Source organism: Ictalurus furcatus, chromosome 12 (assembly GCF_023375685.1).
Source record: "Ictalurus furcatus strain D&B chromosome 12, Billie_1.0, whole genome shotgun sequence".
Taxonomy (NCBI): domain Eukaryota; kingdom Metazoa; phylum Chordata; class Actinopteri; order Siluriformes; family Ictaluridae; genus Ictalurus; species Ictalurus furcatus.
In genome coordinates, this window is record NC_071266.1 from 16455907 (window position 1) to 16476580 (window position 20674).

The following is a 20674-nucleotide window of genomic DNA, read 5'->3' on the forward strand; positions in this document are numbered from 1 at the left end:
CATAAATGCGCAAGTGTACAGGTGTTTGTGTCGTTTGTATTCTAACTGTTACCCAATATTTTGTCAGTGTCGCTATGATTATTGTCAGTATGAAAAGATGCATTTTAGCTGTGTTAGTCTGGACTACTCAGGTGTGTGTGTGTGTGTGTGTCCTTAGCAAACTAAGTTTTGTACCCATGCTAGTCAGAGTAAACTAATATACCTAACCCTAGCAGTTAGTTAATAATAATGATGACATAGTTAATAATAATGTCAAAGGCGTATCTTATGTGCACAGGACCTACAGTATTGTGCAAAAGTATTAGGCGCATGCAAATAAATGCTGTAGAGCAAAGATGTCTTCAAAATAATGAAATGAAATGGTTCTACATTTTAAAAATATACAGTAGAGAGCAGTAAACAGTAGTGAATGAAACAAAGCCAATATTTGGTGTGACAAAAAAAATAAAAATAAAAATAGTCATCACCGGTACAATCTGTGCAGTTTTATTAGGAAATGAGCTGTAAGTTTTATTGAGCATCTTGCAGAACCAGTCACGGTTCTTCTGGAGACTTTGACTGTCGCACTTGCTTCTTATTTTTGCAGTAAAACCCAACAGCCTTCATTGTATTTTTTGTCTGAAAAGTATCTCTTACGTAATATACTGCTTTCTTTAATGACATAGAGAATTTTCTTTTTTAAAGCTTTAAAACCTTCCCCGCTGAAAAAAAACCCCAACAGAAACCATCAAAGAAATTCTAACGGTTTCCACAACAAATACCATTACAAACCATCAGCTAACCATTAAAACCATTACGGTCCTTAATGGTAGGGCCGGGCAATATATCGATATAACACTGATATCATGATAATGATTATGCAATACCCTTCTCTGAGATATTGTTGGTAAGGCGTTGTATTTTTTTTTTTTTTTTACATTTTTAATAATTATAAATTAAACGGTACTGAACGGATGCCATAGATTTAAAAAACAAACAAACTTAATCTCCTTTGTCTTTGTAGGCATTAAAGAAAAGCATCGTGAACTACAGTTTTGTGAGACAAATTATATATTGTGATACGCATTGTGTATCGTAGAAATGTCCTCAAGAATGCTGATATGATATTTTTGTCATATTGCCCAGCTCTACACAATGGTATTCACGAGATATAACATGCCACAAAAGCATGCAAAAGCAACAAATTACCATCAGGGCGCATGCACAGTGGCTTAGTGGTTAGCATGTTTGCCTCCCACCTCCAGGATTGAAGGTTCAACTCCTGCCACTTGCAGGTTCTTCTCATGCTGTGGGGGGTTCCTCTGGTTTCCTCCCAGTCCAAAAACATGCATGGTAGACTGATTGTCCATAGTATATGAGTGGGTATGTGATTGTGTCCTGTGATGGATTGGCATTGTGTCCCCATGCTCCTGGTATAGGCTCCAGTTTCACCATGACCTCAATACAATTCTTATTGGTTTAACCATTAAAACCATTACACATTCTATGAGGGTTTCTGTTTGTTTGTTTTTTTGTTGTTGTTTGTTTGTTTTTTTTTGGGGGGGGGGGGTTCAGCACGGTTTCATCACACTGTTTGTTCTTGTTCTTAAATTTTTACTATGAGCCCCGCCATGTTGAAGTGACGTCACGAAACGGCCACTTCGGACAAGCCGGAGTTCTGAGGGACGGGAAAACAAATAAAAACTACGGCTATCCGAGAAGGAATTGCAAAGTGTAGAGCTGTTCTTCAGTCTCTCCTACTGGGAATTTCGTTAACTTTCCAGTTCCCACAAAGCAAACATGGTCCTGTCGCTTTAAATCTCCCAGCGAGTAGCGGTGAGGGGGGATGGGGATGGGTGAGAAAAGGGGGAAGGGGGAGTGTACGCTAACTGTACTCGCTAATATAAACCCTGAAACCAACACAAAGGCTTAATCTTTACAATGGGTGTGAAATTATACTACACGACCGTCACTGCTTCAAGAGAGGTGAGAAACAAGCCATATAAACATTCTATTCAGCACTTAGTAGAATCCTTTCGCGGTAAAAACAGAGACATTTGGCATGTAGTGAGATTAGGAGACACACCCAGTGTGCGAGTAACGTTGCGTCTTCTTTAATCCGTAATTAAATCCAGTCCTCTGCACATTTACACTAGTGTTTGTGTGTCACTCAGCATAGTGCACCATAGAAGCTAAAAAAGAAAGAAAGGTGAGCGACCTGTCATGCAAACAAACAAACAATCCGTTATTACTGCTATGGAGAAGCGGAAGTGCTGATGGCCTGGGCATGTCTGAAAGTTGCACGCGCTGCCATCGTGTTGCTTCATGTATAAAGGAGTGCAGAAATAAAGGAAGTAACATGCATGGACTTTTAAATCCTGATGTTTGATTTGTAGCCTGTTGCAATGTGGTAAATGGTTAACTCGTGTCTCTGTACTCAGCTGTCCTGAGACTTGTACACCTACACACTTCATAACCTCTAACAGGTTCCTGTCTTTACACCACCATGTGTGTATCTACAGTACATCTGTGTGTATCTACAGTACATCTGAAGACTGCCATTAACTTCCCTAACCAGATTAGTCAGAGAACATTTCACAATTAATCATCAGCTTGGCTTTTTATAGCCAGAAGCAAGAGCATGTGCTTTTACAGTCACAGTAACTGTTTAAGCAACTCTAAAGTTTCCATATCACTAAAGTACAGCTGTTTATAATAAGCCCCACTCTTTCTTCAGGGAAGACTTTCCGCTATATTTTGGGGTGTGGCTGTGGGGATTTGTGATCATTCAGCTACAAGAGCATTAGTGAGGTTGAGCTCAGGTGCCGAGGAGGCTCCAGTTTATCCCAAAGGTGTTCAGTGGGGTTGAGGTCAGGACTCTGTGCAGGACACTCGAGTTCTTCTACCTTCTTCCAACCTTAACACACCATGTCTTCATGGAGCTTGCTTTGTGCACTTTGTGTCATGCTGGAACAGGTTTGGGAATCTTAGTTCCAGTGAAGGGAAATTCTCTCTGTCTCTCTCTCTCTCTGTCTCTCTCTCACACACACACTCCCTCACTCACTCCAATAAAGGAGAGTGAAAAAGTTGGGACAGTATGGAAAATGCAAAAAAAAACAGTCTCATTTGAAAATTCAGTTCACCCTGTACTATATTGAAAACACATTATGTGATGTTTTGCATTGCGAATTTAATTTCTTTTTGAAAATATACACTCATTTTAAATCTGATGACTGCAACACACTCCAAAAAAAGTTTGGACAGTCGACTGTTTACCACTGTGTCACATCACCTTTTCTTTTAATAACACTTATTAAGTGTTTTGGACTGAAGACACCAGTTGGTTAAGTTTAGCAAGTGGAATTTTCCCCATTCCTCCATTATACCTTTCTTCAGCTGCGCAACTCTACGGGGCCTTCGTCGCTTTATTTTGCGCTTCATAATACACCACATATTCTCAATCGGAGACAGGTCAGGACTGCAGACAGGCCATGCTAGCACCCGTACTCTCTGCTTGCGCAACCATGCGCTTGTAATCCACGCGGAATGTGGTTTGGCGTTGTCCTGCGCTGGATGGCAGCATATGTTGCTCCAAAATGTGTACATATCTTTCTGCATTAATGGTGCCCTCATAGATATGCAAGTTACCCATGCCATGAGCACTGGCACACCCCAATACCATGACAGACGCTGGCTTTTGGACCTGATGCTGATAACAGCTTGGGACGGTCCTTTTCCTCTTTGGCCTGGAGAACACAACGGCTGTTTTGTCCAAAACCTATTTGAAATGTTGACTCATCGGACCACAAAACACGATTCCACTGTGCTATTGTCCATCTCAGATGATACCGAGCGCAGAGAAGTCAGCGGCACTTCTGTACTGCCTTCGGCCTCGCCCTTTACACACAGAGATTATAAATTCTTTATTCTAATATTTTGAGATACTGGATTTTTGATTTCCTTAAGCTGTAATCAAGATTTAAACAAAAAAGACTTGAAGTATCTCACTTTTTGTATAATGACTCTAGAATATATGAAATCTATTATCAATCTATTTTACTGTACCAAGACAACTCAAAGGGCATTTTTTCGCTTCCTGACTTGTGAATTAAAATCCTGGGTGTTGGTCTGTCCTCTTGTGTAATTGTACTTCACATAAATATTTTTAAATAATTACAAATTAAATGGTATTGAATGGATGCCTTTGATTTGACATAATTAAAACAAAAAACCTTAATCTTCTTTGCCTTAAAGTATCATCAAATTCAGTTTAACATTTTTGTATGTTTTACTACATCTATCTATCTATCTGTCTATCACCATGAGTTTTGAACAGTAGTCAGCAGACTATGAGACTGTAACTTTGTTCTACTGAATGTTCAGAAGTCAGTATATGATCTGCACCACTTGCTTGTTTTCCAGGTGAAATCACAGCAGGCTGAAGTGATGCGCATTTTAGAGAGTAAGAACATCCAGTTTGAACTGATTGACATTTCTGTGGGCGGGGACATCCGGAATGAGATGAGAACCAAGTCGGGTAACCCTAATGCTGCCCCTCCTCAGATTTTCAATGAAGATCAGTACTGTGGGGTAAGTATAAGGTCTTTCAGTCTTGAGAATATTTGTAAATACTCTATATGCTTGTACTTTATATTAGTTCTACCTTCCCGGACAGTTCAGTGTTAATGGATGCTACATACATTAGATGATCTTAATTTAGACTTCATTATGTACAACTATTTAAGTTTAGTTTATACTTGTGCATCAAAGTGTATTTGTACCACGACATGCAGAATGAGTTTTTTGGGTACAGTATGTCATTGAATGGCAAAGATAATGTGTGTCAGTGAGCAAGTTATAATCAGTCTTCATGGGTTTAATCAAGGGGTTCAGTGTAATGTCTATTATAATTGTTGTTTATTTCATATATATATATATATATATATAAGTATATTCTTTATACTGGCATCACTCTGATGCCACTGTATAATGAACAGAAAGCATAAAGTGCTGATGTACAATGAGATAAGAGAGAAAGAGGTGTTTCTGCAGATCTCTAATCACTGTGGGTACAACATGCATGAATACATGAGTATATATTTTAATTTTTATAGCATGTTAAACTTTAAATTAGTGTGTCAGGCTGTTAGTTATCTAGTGACTTTAAGACCTTTAAGATGCTGGATGCATTGTGCAGAAGATGTTAATTATTTTGGATAATCTTAACGCAAGCAGAACTGTCTGTACGTTCCCAAACATGGGTTTAAGATCCAGTGACTGTATAGGCCAATGAAGCAGTGAAAACTTCATTCCATGTGATGTGGTGCATTATCATTCTTTAACATTTAAAAATGCATTTTACAAAAAACATTTTTCCACATGGGTCTGCAAAGATGGTCCCCAAACGAAACAAAATAATCCTATTTGCGTTTGCATGTCAGTATTTCATGGTCATAATTACAACGGAAGCGTATACGAAGAAAAAGAAAATCCAAACTACACTTAATTGTTTTCATAACATTACATTTACATTACATTTATATTTATGGCATTTGGTAGACACCCTTATCCATTTATCTCATTTATCCAACTGCGCAATTGAGCGCAAGGGCCTTACTCAAGGGCCCAACAGTGGTAGCTTGGCAGTCTCTTGGCAGAGCCTTTAACCGCTGAGCCACCACATTAGGCTACATACCTGACCAAATGCAAAATTTAAAAAATAAAATGTATACATGCAATCAAAATCAACTGAAAAGTGCAAGTATGCCATTCAGTTTTCAGCATGGAGGTGCTGTTTTAATTTTCTTTTTTGACACAAAATACATACCCCACACATCACAAACGTATACAGCAACAATATTCAGATGCACTGTGCCATTCAGACATTCTTCACTGGATATTGTGGCCCTAATGTGTGTCAGTAAAACCTCCCCCGCATCATCACATGGTGCACTGGCCTAATATCATGGGCTTGTCTTGCTTGCACGAAATTTTGGTCCTTTCACCATTATGACAAGGGGTCCCTCTCATTTTCCAACCAGTCAAATATTTTACCGCTTTTCAGTGCTCCAAGTTTGATGCTTCGGTCACTACTGTGGTACCCTCATGACCATCATCAGCTGACGCATAAAGTGGTGCGATGTGAGAGGACATTCTGCACACCTCTGTTGAATTTGGATGAGATCTGCCAGGTTATGACCTGCCTGTTTGCTTGCATGATTTCTTGTCATTCTGCTTTAACCATAGACCTGGACTGGACTGCAGATAATTACATCAGTTGTTCTGAGGTTTCAGTCACTAACATAGCTTATTTTGGGTTTTTTTAATTCTTCTCCAAATTATAAACACTAAATGATGCTACAAATCCTGATCTACCTGATTTATTGTGCTCTATTTACGTGACCTGTTGGAATGTTGAATGTTAAGGATGACTGTGTATCTGATAAACTTAACTCTGTGTGTATAACATTATAATAACACGGACACTTCACAGTTTCTCTTGTTAATGAATGCTTTCGTTGTTTCAGAACAAAACTAACACCTGATTTTCTTTCATTTTTTTTCTTCAACCCACTTTATGAAGTCTATGTGTGTCTGTGTTTTTTTTTTTTTTGCTCAAAGTAGTTGGTCTACTGGGCCTCATTTATCAACCTGCATAGAAGCGAATTTCTACCTAAATCTGTCTTACGATCAGTTTGACAGTCATTTTGAAAATCCCATATATTCTGAGAAAACGTTTGTATCCTACTCATGCTCGAGTGTGTGTGTGTGTGTGTGTGTGTGTGTGTGTGTGTGTGTGTGTGTGTGTGTGTGTGTGTGTGTGTGTATATATTTATATGTAAGAAGGCTAACTAATGTAAACCTCGACTCGATTGACTTCGAATCATATAATCCGCATGTATTACTTCACTTTTATATCTGGAATATTCTGTGGAGTTTAAACGGTTTGTTACGTTTACAGCGGTTAGCAGATGCCATTATCCAGAGCCACTTTGTATAAGAGCTTTGGAGTCTCGATCAAAAACCCATCCTCATTCTGGTTCACTCGGTCAGGGATTAAAAGAATCATCCATAACATTTTAGTGAAAACTAGTCATTTTATTTTATTGGCATTAATTGAAGATTATAAAGAAAGCAAGTTGGCGCACACACCCATAAATAAAGACAAATAAAATTAATCATTCAGTTATGATGAAAGAAATGGGGGTATATAAACTGAGGACTGGTCAGTCTATATGTCTGAGCAGAGCCGTAAATGAACGCTTCAGCTGACACAAGACTTGTAGCTCACTTATTATTATTATTATTATTATTATTATTATTGTTGTTATAATTAAATTTTTATTGGAATAGAAGTCCATCAGAATAACTTCCACTTCTGTTTTTTCCATCTTTCCTCATTTTGTGTTCCCAGCTGCCTGTGTACTTTACCTTTTATGGAGTTTTGTGGGCGTCACTACATGCAAATGAGCTGTGTTGCGCACGAGCTTGATAATTTACGGGTGATCAACATGCACATGTGAATAAGCAGAAAATCAACATTTCAGAAACTTGTACATCTAGTGGAAAATGTTTAATTCAGTTGGGTTTATGCAAATATTTATATAACTTTTTTTTCTGAAAGTTTGATGTGTTTGGCCCATTGTCCAGAAACTCATGCTCTGGACTTCTTATTTATTAATTTTTTTTCTCTTCCTAACAGGACTATGAAATGTTTTCTGAGGCAGTAGAGGAGGACACAGTGGAGAAGTTTCTCAAGATTGCATGAGAGTCCAACCTTGTAGCATACAATGTCTTTTCCTCTGCTTTGCTAGACGGTGATTCCTAAAAGGAAGGCCTGCCTCATGTCCTCTGCCCAATGGCAGTGTCTACTATTCTTTGTATCTATGCCATTTTTTTAAAATGCCAAACACATATTCCTTTCTGCCATGCGGTGATCTGAAAGCACAGAGTACTCCACTGGATTTACCTTGATTTATTTTGAATGTGATTAGTCATGTTTTAATTTGTGCACGAATCAGCATTCCAATTGATTTTTTTTTTTTTTTGTCTCTAAATGTGATTGATTGGTTACATTATTGTAATCAGTGGAGCTCCAGAATATGGAGTAAATAGATAATCTAATCTTGATTAGAAGTATAATCAGTTTATACTTAATCTGAAACTAATCTACACTCAAACACAACAAAAAACCTGATCTCCTGTGGACCAAAAAATCAGTTGGCTTTATATATATATATTGTCTTATTTTTGTGTTGTCCTTTACAGTTGCTTTACTTATGCTTGACAAACTAAATCGACGTGATTAGTGGTCAGCATTCTAAGTTTAATTGTATGTCATGAATTAAAAAAAATACTGACTGTTTTTGCAGTTTGATGCGGACCAGGTGTATATGACCCTTCAGTACCACCAACTGATCTGAAAACTCTGTTTTATTGCTCTGTATATGTGGCAAGATAACAAATGTTACCAAGGTTCATCGAATGAAAGCATTCCATTGTATTCAACTGTGCCAATAAATGTCCCTGAAAATGCAATTTCCACATTAATGCAGTCTCCTCTTTGGAAACATGAGCTTTGCTGTGGTTAGATCTTATATTCCAGCAAAGCCCAATAATCTTCATAGTGGAAAATTACAGTATTTTAAAGTAAGAAATTATTGGCAAAGTTGGTCTTGTAATTGTTTATTATGACCCAATATTGCTGCCTGTACTCTTTAGTGTCAGAAGCTTCTGATAACGCATTGAACGTCTGCAATTCCACAATAATTACCTTTATTGCTTTAGCAGTAAATTTAGTTCAGTTCTTAAACAGAATGGCAACTCGTATCTGCTATCCAGCATATCTATTTCAGACCCGACATTCGTTCATTCATCTTCAGTAACCGCTTGCTACGGATCCAGAGCTGATTCCGCTAACAATTTAGTGCAGCCAGTCTGCTTACCTGTATGTTTCTGGACAGTGTGAGGGGAAACCTATACAAACTTGGAGAGAATGTGATACGCCATGCACACATTTTCATACTCATCCTAAAAATAGTGCTTTACAGTGCCAGGCCTGTGGACATCAAATGTACCTAACGCAACTGCGCTGTTAATTAGCAACCACTTCTGAAGTGTCTCAGGTATGTCTTAAGCACCCCGGATAGAGACTGAAAAGCATTGGCTGTTCTTGTAATGACAGTGTCTGTGTAATCTCTAGTCCTCAACTGAAATAAAACATTTTACTCGCTATTATTATTTATTGTTATTATTCTCTCTGGCTCATCCTTGTGACCTTTTCAATCATTAAATCATAGTATATATTTCATTCTCAATATATTCCATGAAGATTTCATTTTGTGTGCGTTGGACTTCATGGCTTTGGACCAGAAACTCCAGGTAAAAAACAAAATGTCTTCTTAAGAAGATGACAAGTTTTGATCAAATGAAAGTAAAAGACAAAGACAGTGATGTAGCCACTGTTTTGGTTCCAGGCCTTTTTTTGTACCAGTGGGTGGAAATATAGATTTTTGTTTTGTTTGTTTGGTAACTTCATTAGTTTGACTGTGTAATTAAATATCTTAATCAGATAGATTAAGATTTTGAACCACTCCAGCAGTCCTTTGATTAAAATGTACAATTTTCATAACCTAGGGTGGATGTCTCATGGTAAAGGATGATTCAAGCATGTGATGTTAAATGTATTCACACATTGATCCAAAAAATAATAAGGTAAAGTGTACAGTAGTTAAGTGTTAAGGTGATGCTGTTTTCTAATTGCTGTCAATTTTATAGGTTTTGTTAATGTTTTTAAGCTATTTATTTGAAATATGCACACATGTTGTTGTTGTTGTGAAGGACACATTGAAATGTGCTTGAAATGTATTTTATTCCTTCAAACTCACTTTCAGTATCCTGATCAGGGATGCAGTAGATCAGGAGCCTATCCCAGGAACGCTGGGGGTGAGGTGATGGGACACCAGTCGATTGCAGGGCAAAATGTACTTTATCTTTAGTTTATTTGTAGGTATAGTATAATAGCAGTGGGACACAAATGGCACCCAAATCATGGAATCACTCAGTAGTTGCAATACCACTCCATAAGATGTCGCCAAAAACAAACAATAATATATTTAGAACCAACGTGATACAAGAAAAAATAGGCAACCAATCCTTAGGTTAACTTAGATAGAAGGATCTTTAAATGTTTTAATGAACATTATAATATCAGTAGCAGTTGTTCAACTGCACTGGCAGCAGATCCATTGCTGCTTGCTTTTATTCTCCTTCAGCGCTTGTATAGTCTTTTAGACAATGTGTATAGGCTATATAATCCGGGACCTTAAAGGAATCACGTAGATTATTAAATTAAATATAATTTTTTTAAACAAGATATAGCCTATTAGATGTTTAATAATGACTTGTTATGCTGTGTTCTAGACATATGCTATGCTGTGCAAGTGCTGTGTCATCCACAGTTCATTCAAGATAAATACTTTTATTCGATTCGAGACCAAAAAATCACTGATCTCACATGAAAAAAAAACACTGTTGTATACTTTACTATTTACTATCGTAAACTGTAGTAGATTGTGATATGCTGTAGTATATTATATATACTACACATTGTTAATGTTATACTACAGCATACTGTAGAAATGACTATTGTGAATGGATAAACAGTGTTTTAAATATTACAGTTACTATAGAATACTATGGGAAACTACAGTGTATTCTAGTGCTTATTATAATGTACTACAAAAGTTTACAACATTCACCTGTGCTGTGAAGGTTTTCACATATACTGTAGTACAGTTGTAGAGTTATTATAGAATACTTCACTCACATCCACTTATTCCCCTGCACTAATGATGTGTGAAGGAAAGGAAGTCTTGGGCTGGGGAGGCGCTGTATACCTTCTTTATTATGTGCTGCCAAGAGCTTCTTGCCTCATCCACTTCCAGACTGTGTGAGAGTGCATGTGCGTTTGTTGGTAGATGTTTCTACTCATGAGCTTTATTGCATTCTGATTCCTCTCGGACTGGATGACTATGCAACTGAGACGTCTTGTACGTTTTTTGGGATTTATTGTCAGCCAGGAAACTTCTTTCCAGATAGACTCTTGGATGTGTGTGACCTGAGGAGTGGTTGGGATGCAGTGATCATGTCTGGATGCAGTAAACGCAGATATTATACAGCATAACCAAGGTAAGTACTGAATCACTGCCTTTATGTAGCTGGAATGAAAGAACTTAGAACATATTAAACATATAGATTGATGCTGTCTTATTAATTGGTGCATTTCATTGTTTTGATCTTCAGTTACACCTCCTCAGATCCCACATGAAAAAATACTATAGTACTTTAGAGTAAATTTACTATAGAAAATGTAGTAGAATTCCTGTAGTAAACACTATAGTGTTTTAGTAAAGATACTATAGTAAATTGCAGTGATATGTGGTCATTTGTTTGGTGATGCTACTATAGTTGTTGTGATAACTCTACTATAGTAATATATATATATATATATATATATATATATATATATATATATATATATATATATATATATATATATATATATTTATATATATATATATATATATTTATATATATATATATAAAAGAAACTATATAATATATAAAACTATAGTAATATATAAAAAAAGAAACTACAGTCATTACTGTAGTAAATGTTCTGTACTGTAGTAAATGTTCTACAACTGTACTACAGTATGTGCGAAAACCTTCACACCACAGGTGAATGTTGTAAACTTTTGTAGTACATTATAATGAACACTAGGACACACTGTAGTATCCCATAGTAGTCTATGTAGTATCCCAAAGTAGTCTTTTAAACTCTAATATTTAAAACTGTTTATCAATTCACTATAGTCATTTCTACAGTATGCTGTAGTATAACATTAACAAAGTGTAGTAAATACTATAAAATACAAAAGTATATCACAATCTACTACAGTTTACTATAGCAAAGTGTACAACAGTATTTTTTTCATGTGAGATCAGTGAGTTTTGCTCTTGAATCGAATAAAAGTATTTGTCTTACACATCACAATAAGCTGTCTTTCATAACACACACCTCTTCCTGAGGGAGGAAAGCAACGATTTTTGATCTGGAAGTCAACTCATCAAACCCAACTCATGCTTCATGCCATACAGCTGCTACACTTAGCTCATTTGAGTGAGTGGCATAGATAAATACTTCAATACACCATATAATTTATATTACAATGGTAATAAATATGTAGTAATGTTTGCTCCTGTCACTGATGCATAATAATAACAACAATAACATCAATAATAATAATTATTATTATTATTATATTTATAGTTGCCAGTGCCACAGTTCCTAACAATGTGTGCATTGTGGTGCATTATCCTGCTGTAAAAGGCCACTGCCATCAGGGAATACCCCTGCCATGAAGGGGTGTACCTGATCCACAATGCTGCTTAGCTGGTGTACACGTGTTAAATTGTCATCCGCATTAGGATGGACCTCGGTTTTCCCAGGAGAACATTGCCCAGCACATCACACTCCCTACAGTGCATCCTGGTTCTATCACTTCCCCAAGTATACGGTGCACATGAACCTGGCCGTGCACATGATGTAAAAGAAAACGGGACTTGACAATCCAGATGACCATCTGTCATATTGCTTGCAAGTTTGCATGGGTTGAATGAAACAAGACAGTGGCCTTTGAGTTTAACACCCGTGCCAAAGCATTAAATAGCCAGTGTTAGTGTGCTAGCCAGTAGACTTGTGAGATTGTGTGCAATATGTCATTGTCCTATTGTGCCCCCTAACTATTTTCACACACATCATGGCACTCAGTCCCACTGTGAAATGGGAAATCATTCAACTGTGAAAGAGGAGAGCATATAATTCATCGTCTGGAAGCTTGAGTCATTGCTCAAGCTTGGGAATGCTAGCCACCATGTTGTCCCAACATGTGATAGACATTATTAAGCCTTAGCAGTTTAGCTAGGCCCCTATGAGTGGCTCCATCACTTGTTGGCATCCTTAAACTACCACAGACAGGAAATTATCCTCAGAAATTATACCCAGATTTCCACTACTGCCCTCACTTGTGGTGGGAACATCCTGGGAATTTTTCCACAGGAAGACTCATTGTCACAGATGAGTAAAAAGACTACTAGAACCATAGCACAAGGACTTTGTTCACTGGGAGGTTTTAAGCTTATAGCAGTGCATCTGAAAGGAGCAGGGTTGGGAGGGTCTTAAAATGCCTTTCTGCACTTTTACTTGGGCGTTCATTGATTGACACGGAAAGATGATCCTCACAAATTATATATAATTTGCAAATTAATATTTTTGGTCGCAGTCTGGAGCCCTGCAAAAGTTTACTTTCTTCCGATTTAAATGAAAAAGATTTTTAATCCTGATAGTATTCACATTTTTTATTTATTTATTTTTACAAAATGTACCTGTAATCTAATTTGATTGTGTTTTTTGATGTGACTTTAACGGATTACACTTACCAGTTCTTTGTATCCTGATTACGTAACGCTGTTACATGTATACCGTTACTCCCCAAATCTGGAAAGGAGCTAGGTTCCCTCAATCTGCCCCACACCGAAGGATTCAGATGTGGGATCTCCTCCTTGTGAATCCCTCAATACCTCTCTGTATGGACCCAGACAAGATGCTTGATGCTTATTCTGGTAGGAATATCATTGCACACAGTCTTTTTTGGATCACCTCAGCAAAGGACTGGGAGAAGTGCATGCCTTGAAGATAACAAGGATGATCTTATGACCAAATTTCTAAGGTCCCTACCTAAGGTTATATGGCTCTTAGAACCTGGTGATTGACTTTGCAGTGTGCTACAGGGGTACAATGCTCACTACCGTGTGCAGAATGTTCTTTACCGGGTTTCTTGCGCTCAATGTTTTGATGATAGGTGTTTTTGATATTAGGTGAGGTGCAGTCGGTGTTCCAGTTCATCCCAAAGGTGTTCAGTGGGGTTGAGGTTAGGGCTCTGTGCAGGACACTCGAGTTCTTCCACCTTCTTCTAACCTTAACACACCATGTCTTCATGGAGCTCGCTTTGTGCACTTTGTGTCATGCTGGAACAGGTTTATTTTATAATAATAATAATAATAATAATAATAATAATAATGTGCTATAGTTCATTGTTGATTTATTCTGATAGATCTGTACAAATCAGTCATTCTTATGTCAAATATAAATTCTATAATAAATGACACTTTGTATGTAAAACATCAAGGAACAACATATTGTGGTTTTACAAATTTACTGTGCAACATATTCTAATCAAAAAGGCAAAAGTATTTTATCATGTCAGTGTTACATTGCTGTGGGCAAAAAAACTATTAACTATGCCAGATTTGAGTTCATGATGAAAAATAAAAGCAATGCACTACACTCACTGGTCATTTAATTATATATAGGTCATATTGTATAGATGTACAGTACTGAGAATAGCTCATCAATTGCTCTACACTATATGACCACCACAGGATGGATCATTCTCAATAACAGTGACACTCATTCTCATTGTCATACTCTTGTCTAATCCAACCTGCTCCAGTAGAACGTTTGACCAATCCCATTCAACAGTTATTTTTGTGTGTACTGTAGCTTTAGTAGCTATATTACAAACATAAAAGCATTATTTCAGGCACAAAACAATATCCTTTCTGTTTAAATCAAGTATAAAAATAGCTATTAATGTATACTGTGTTTTAAAGTGATTTTTTTCTTCATATATCAAAGCTATTTGGAAAGCTATCTACAATTTGTTTTTCATCAAACGGTATTTTAATTGGATGCAGACATTCACATTTATCACAAAAGTCCCATTACATGGAATGTGACCTTGAAAAAAATCGATGACCGGTGGAATTTACACTTTAAACATTTAAGCTTGTTTATCAGCTGCATCTTCTCTCTATTAACACTGTGTTCTGGGAGGCTGCTGCTGATTCCTGAATGGCCTTGGCACGAATGGCCAACAGCAGCTGGATGCTGAGTTCCTCAGAACATCTACTCTTTTCCATAGACTTGTCCTGTGGTTGTTGCTTTGCTTTTTTGGGGAAACTTATTTGGGTTGCCTATTACTAAAAATCCACTCTTTCAGCCAGGTGTGGGGAAAAAAATGTTGAGAAATTGTATGTGAACGTGAAAATATAGATAATCAAAATCTTACTCAGTTAAAAGTGTAAGTATCCAGCCCAAAATGTAGCAAGTGAAAGTAATTAAAAAAAGTGTGACTCAAGGATTAAAAATATTAAAATGTAAATATTTTTAATGGTGAACTTAAACTAATGCCATGTTTTCTGTGAAAAGTATTATTCATATTTATTATGTATCTAAACATTGTTTTAAAGCATCTATCTATAGCATTTTCAATCTCTGCAAGTTTGCTTCTCATGTACATGACTAATGCTACACACTTTAATAATAAAGCAATCAGAAATCAAATATGTAAATAACTAATCACCATTAGCTAGAATTTGACTTTCTAACACGAGTAGGAACATGAGTAGTCCCGCTTATTTATGCAGTTATCCAATCAGCCAATCATGTGGCAGCAGCACAATGCACATAAAATCATGCATATACAATTCAAGAGCTTCAGTTAATGTTCACAACAAACATCCAACTGAAGAAAAAGTGTGATCTCTTTAACTGTAACTGTGGTTTGATTATTTCAGTATTTCAAAAAACGTATTTGTGCTTGGTCTCTGTTATAACATTTGACCTTCCTGTCCTTTGCAGAGCCAGAGAGTTGGAAGTATGAGAACCCACAAGGCCCAAGCCCATGCTTCAGCCTCATCGTCCTCTCAGCGTTTGCCGTGCTTCAGTCTGAGGTCCAGGAAGAATAAAGGAGATGTAGTCCAGGGTAAGGTGCGCATCCGCTCCATGCCGGGGGCCTTCCTGGTGCTGGGGATGATAGTGGTGATTGTTGGCACAACACTGGCAGTGGTGGGGTATTGGCCATACCGGGTGCACCGATCAGCAGTAGGTTCAGTGAGTAAGAGCCCCTCTCAGGGATCCAATTGGGGCCTTGGAGCCAAAGGGTTGTTCTCAACGGCGAGTCTGATTCACACTGACAGGATGAAACTAGTAGGACCTGTAATCATGGGAGTGGGACTATTTATTCTCATCTGTGCTAACACAGTACTATATGAGAATCGAGACAAAGAGACTCAAATTCTGCTGGCTGAGATGCAGAGTGTGATGTGCACCATGTCTACTGTGCCCTCAGCAGACTTCACCCAAGTAAACTCACTGATCAGGCATTACCACTGGGTTGGCAGCCTGCCTTCAACCCACTTGAACATCTTGTGCCTAAAAGAACTGGCCTCCTCTGAGCCATTGCTGCACAAAAGAAACACAAAAGAAGACAGCGTTTCACTTCAGAGAGAAGTGATTCACACTGAGGTCCTTCGTCATCATGAGTCTTTATTCATCTCCTCTATTCATTTATCAGATTCCTGCAACTCCAGCAAAGGAGACATCAGCACTTACCTGGATGTAGAAAAGGGAGAAGTCTGTGGCCACCAGCCCCAGCCAGAGAGGCACTGTAACCTCAACAGGTACCTGACTTCGTCCTTTATGTCTACCCCGGAGAGAGAGGACTGGGATTTAACAATGATCCCTCCAAGGCGCTCCCATAGTATGAGTTATAGAACTAACTCAGACACATTGTCTAAGCCCTTAGTACACTTAGAGGAAAGGGCAGTGCAGTATACAAGTTGCCTTAAACTGTTCCCACAATCATACATCTCTGAGGTATGTATGAATCAGCCAGGGATTAGCACAAAGACTATTGGCTTGGAGCTTGTACCTGTGGAGGGTCAGAAGCACCACAGTTGGCCTTGACCTGATCTTGGATATTCTACAACTCATCTCAAACGATCCAATCATTTGGAACAACTTTTAACTTTTCAGCTAAAAGTCTCAGCCATTTGCCAAAATGGAGCAGATTATTTTGCTTGCAGAGAATAAAGACCTGCTATGGTCAGCACCATCATTTTTGCAATCCATTACGAGCTCTATAAACAGACCTGTTGAACAAACCAACAGTCAAATGTATTGGATAGGAAATGCAGCACTGTGTCACAAAAGACGACTTGACAAATAGCCCCATTTCTTTGTTTAGTCAGACAATAGCAAAAAGGGACTCCGTTAGTTATTGCAGCCAAATATTTGCTTCTTTCCAGGACATTTTAAGTAGCATAGAGCACAGTCTATGCTGTATCAGTACTAACCTCCCCAATAAGGTTTTAGACTGATAGGTACTTTAAGTCTCTGACCTAGTGAACTACCATGAGGATGTGTTTTTGATAGAGACTCCAAACTTCTGTAAGTTGTTCTAGATATGGGTGAAATGCCATAAGTGTAAATGTATCAGTTTGAAGATTATAGATGCGATATAAAAAGGGCTTTCCATGGATTTGTGTGCAGACATCAATGCTAATAATACCTACAGGACTGTTTATCTAACCAAAGACAAAGAGGGATGTTTTGTTCCACTATAAGGAACATATGTTTATATGTTTAGGTCCACTATAAGGTTGCCCATAAGAAAACTTTATTAGTTTTTTTTTCTCTTTTAGATTTGCAAGGTTTAACATTTCCATCTCATCCAGTACCTTTGATTGTGGCATTCATGACCCATACTCTTAAAACTACCTACATTTACATTACATTTACATTTATTCATTTAGCAGACGCTTTTCTCCAAAGCGACTTACAAATGAGAAACCTCTCAAGATTACCTCTCTCCCTACTCCACAAGGCAGCAGTAAAAGAACGATTATACTGGCTTCGTTATTAAAGAACACCCTGGAAAGTTTTGTAAATTGTTAGTAAATGGTTAGTTCCTCTTTGTCTGTTTTATTCACACTGTGCAAATTTTTTTTCCTATTTAACAAAGAGAATTTCACAGATCTGTTAAAAACATATATTTGGAGAGCCTAGTTCATGAGCTCCTTTTTTGAGGTCACAAAATATTCAGTTTAATAAAATTGCATTTGTATAGTGCTTTTAACTGTAGACATTTTCATAAAGCAAATTCAGAGAAATGCGGATGTAGGTATAGAAACCGTATTACTTGTCTGCAATGGATTACTATAAGGTCAATCAGTACCGAGTGTGTTTAAAGTATGGTCAATATGAGCAGATGGTGACTCAGAGTCCTTGAATAAGAACAGGAAATCCTTTATGATTACAGCTGTTCTTAGGTACAAATATCCAGGTGAGAGTATCCACTGCAGAAATGGTGAGACATGGGAATTAACTGTTTTTGGGAAGTGCAAGCTTTACTATGTTCGTGTGAGTTCGTCCACAGCATCAGAGAGTGATTCACAAGTGCAGACACTTGTGAGAGAGAGAGAGAGAGAGAGAGAGAGAGAGAGAGAGAGAACAAATTATTAGGTATGCTTTTATGTTACAGTGGTTTAAAATGTTTTTACAGCTTTGAACTGATATTAGGATGACATGGTACTCAGAAACTTTACCCACAGAAGTGGTGTGTTGTGTGCATTTGACTTATGAACACTTATTCTTATGGTGTATTTTGTTAAATGATATAATGTATTTTGGTAAATCACTGACAATATAACTAAGAAAAATCAAGACTCAGTACTAATAATAAAATGAGTTTGCATGCGGCTGGAATGCAAGCGGCATCTCCTGCGTAGTTTATGCACGTCTGGAGGATTGAAAGCGATATCTGCTAGACGTCACATCAGAGTCAAATGTCCCTGTGCGTCTGGTTTCCAAGTCAAACTGTAATAAAACTCGCTTAAAACTTTCTGCGTCATCGTGATTGTTGTCCTGAGCTGTGTCTCAATCGAAAACTCTGATCTTTCATTCAAACGTCTTTACTAATCTAGAAAATCCAGAAGACCGGTACATAAAACAGAGCTTTTGAAACAGAGCACAGAGCACACAGAGCAGTAAATCAGTTTAAGTATTTATAGTACTTAATAATGGTTGGGAATAGTACACAAGTGTATGATTCAAGACACAAAGCTAGGTTGTTTAGTCAGTTGTGGACACAATGTCTCATAGGTGGATCACATGACTACAGTATTTTGCCCCCTACAGTTGCATGACATGGACAGATAATATTTATTTCTCGGGGAAAAACAGCAGGAAGTGTGCGGCAGCCATGTTGTGTACATATATGCATATATTAAAGCAAGTTTAATTCGGCTTTAAGAAAAAATGGTTCTTCAAGTGTTCTTTAAGGGTTAATTTAATAATTAAGGATTCTTAGCCTTGTCCTTATTGGAACGCTTTTCTGAAGGGGAAATGGGTTCTACATAGAATCTTCAAGGGTTCCCTCAGAAGGGCAATTGAAGTTTTTTGTTCTCAATTTTCTAAGAGTTTTTAGCCGGATGTTAGCTGTTGGGGTGATAGGAGATTGTGCAGCGTTTCTAAATTGCATATTGGTGTATGATGCATGTTCAGGCAGTAAAACTGTAGACATATTCCTAAAGCAGTTGTATAAGTTTTGTAAGCAGTAAAAACATTAATTTATTATACTACATATATTACTTTTAACAGGTTAAAATGTTTAGGGGTACTTTCAGATTATCATTGTTATTGCCTGCAGTAATGTAGGGATATGAGTACATTTTCCATCCAGTAGGCAGAGCTTAATTAAACACTCCTGTGTGCTGGGAGAAGGTCCAAGTCAACTTTGTTTACAAGTCCATCTCTCTGACTGTTGTTTTGTGTGTTCTGTATGCTGCTTGTGTGTTTTGATTGTAGTCTAAACAACATGTGTTCATATGGATGATAACTGTGCACCAACCACTGCACTGAATTTCATATCTGTGTTCCAAATAAAGGCAAAGCAAAATACATAAATAAATAAAATGCTTACATATTTTTTTATGAAAAGGGCAAAAAGTTATTTTGCTGGTTGTTACTTGCGCTGTTGGTAAGTGTGTAAAAGGTCAGGCCTATCTTCACGTCACACTGTTGTGTCAGTCACAACATGACGTGCTCTGGCTAATAAAATATGTCAATGCATCAACTTGCTAAATGTGTCCAATCTATTTAGTTATAGCATATAACTGTATAATATATACCATATAGATCAATTTCTGCATAAATATGATTTAAAACATCATCAGATTTTCACATAAGTCCTGAAAATGAATAAAGAGAATAAATTAAGCAAACAAGACAAAAATATTATACTTGGTCATTATATAAATGTATTGAGGAAAATGATCCAATATTACATATCTGTGAGTGGTAAAAGTATGTGAACCTTTCCTTTCAGTATCTGGTGTGACACACTTATGCAGCAATAACTGCAACTAAACGTTTGCAGTAACTGTTGATCAGTCCTGCACATCAGCTTGGAGGAATTTTAGCCCATTCCTCAGTACAGAGCTTCAACTCTGGGATGTTGGTGAGTTTCCTCACATGAGCTGCTTGCTTCAGGTCCTTCCACAACATTTCTATTGGATTAAGGTCAGGATTGTGACTTGGCCATTCCAAAACATTAACTTTATTCTTCTTTAACCATTCTTTGGTAGAAGACTTGTGTGCTTAGGGTTGTTGTCTTGCTGCATGACCCACTTTCTCTTCAGATTCAGTTCATGGACAGATGTCCTGACATTTTCCTTTACAATTCGCTGGTATAATTAAGAATTCATTGTTCCATCAATGATGGCAAGT

General features: G+C 37.4%; 2 protein-coding genes across 2 annotated transcripts; both read left to right on the top strand.

The window, feature by feature from the left end:
• Positions 1–1814: 1814 nt before the first annotated feature.
• On the top strand, positions 1815–8517 carry sh3bgrl3 (SH3 domain binding glutamate-rich protein like 3). Its single transcript, XM_053638592.1, has 3 exons — positions 1815–1965; positions 4402–4569; positions 7682–8517. Exons 1-3 carry the CDS (start codon positions 1921–1923, stop codon positions 7745–7747), a joined length of 279 nt encoding a protein of 92 aa, XP_053494567.1. The 5' UTR covers positions 1815–1920; the 3' UTR covers positions 7748–8517.
• A 2344-nt stretch (positions 8518–10861) lies between these two features.
• On the top strand, positions 10862–20019 carry tmem200b (transmembrane protein 200B). The gene is made up of 2 exons (XM_053638934.1): positions 10862–11169; positions 15746–20019. Exon 2 carries the CDS (start codon positions 15764–15766, stop codon positions 16850–16852), a length of 1089 nt encoding a protein of 362 aa, XP_053494909.1. The 5' UTR covers positions 10862–11169; positions 15746–15763; the 3' UTR covers positions 16853–20019.
• The last annotated feature ends 655 nt before the right edge of the window (positions 20020–20674 follow it).

What these genes read in the sequence shown, in the direction of transcription:
- sh3bgrl3 (XM_053638592.1), top strand. Translation starts at nt 1,921, where the DNA reads ATGGGTGTGAAATTATACTACACGACCGTCACTGCTTCAAGAGAG. An exon ending in CCGTCACTGCTTCAAGAGAG is followed by an intron (nt 1,966 to 4,401) that starts GTGAGAAACAAG and finishes CTTGTTTTCCAG; the next exon opens with GTGAAATCACAGCAGGCTGA. An exon ending in ATGAAGATCAGTACTGTGGG is followed by an intron (nt 4,570 to 7,681) that starts GTAAGTATAAGG and finishes TCTTCCTAACAG; the next exon opens with GACTATGAAATGTTTTCTGA.
- tmem200b (XM_053638934.1), top strand. Translation starts at nt 15,764, where the DNA reads ATGAGAACCCACAAGGCCCAAGCCCATGCTTCAGCCTCATCGTCCTCT.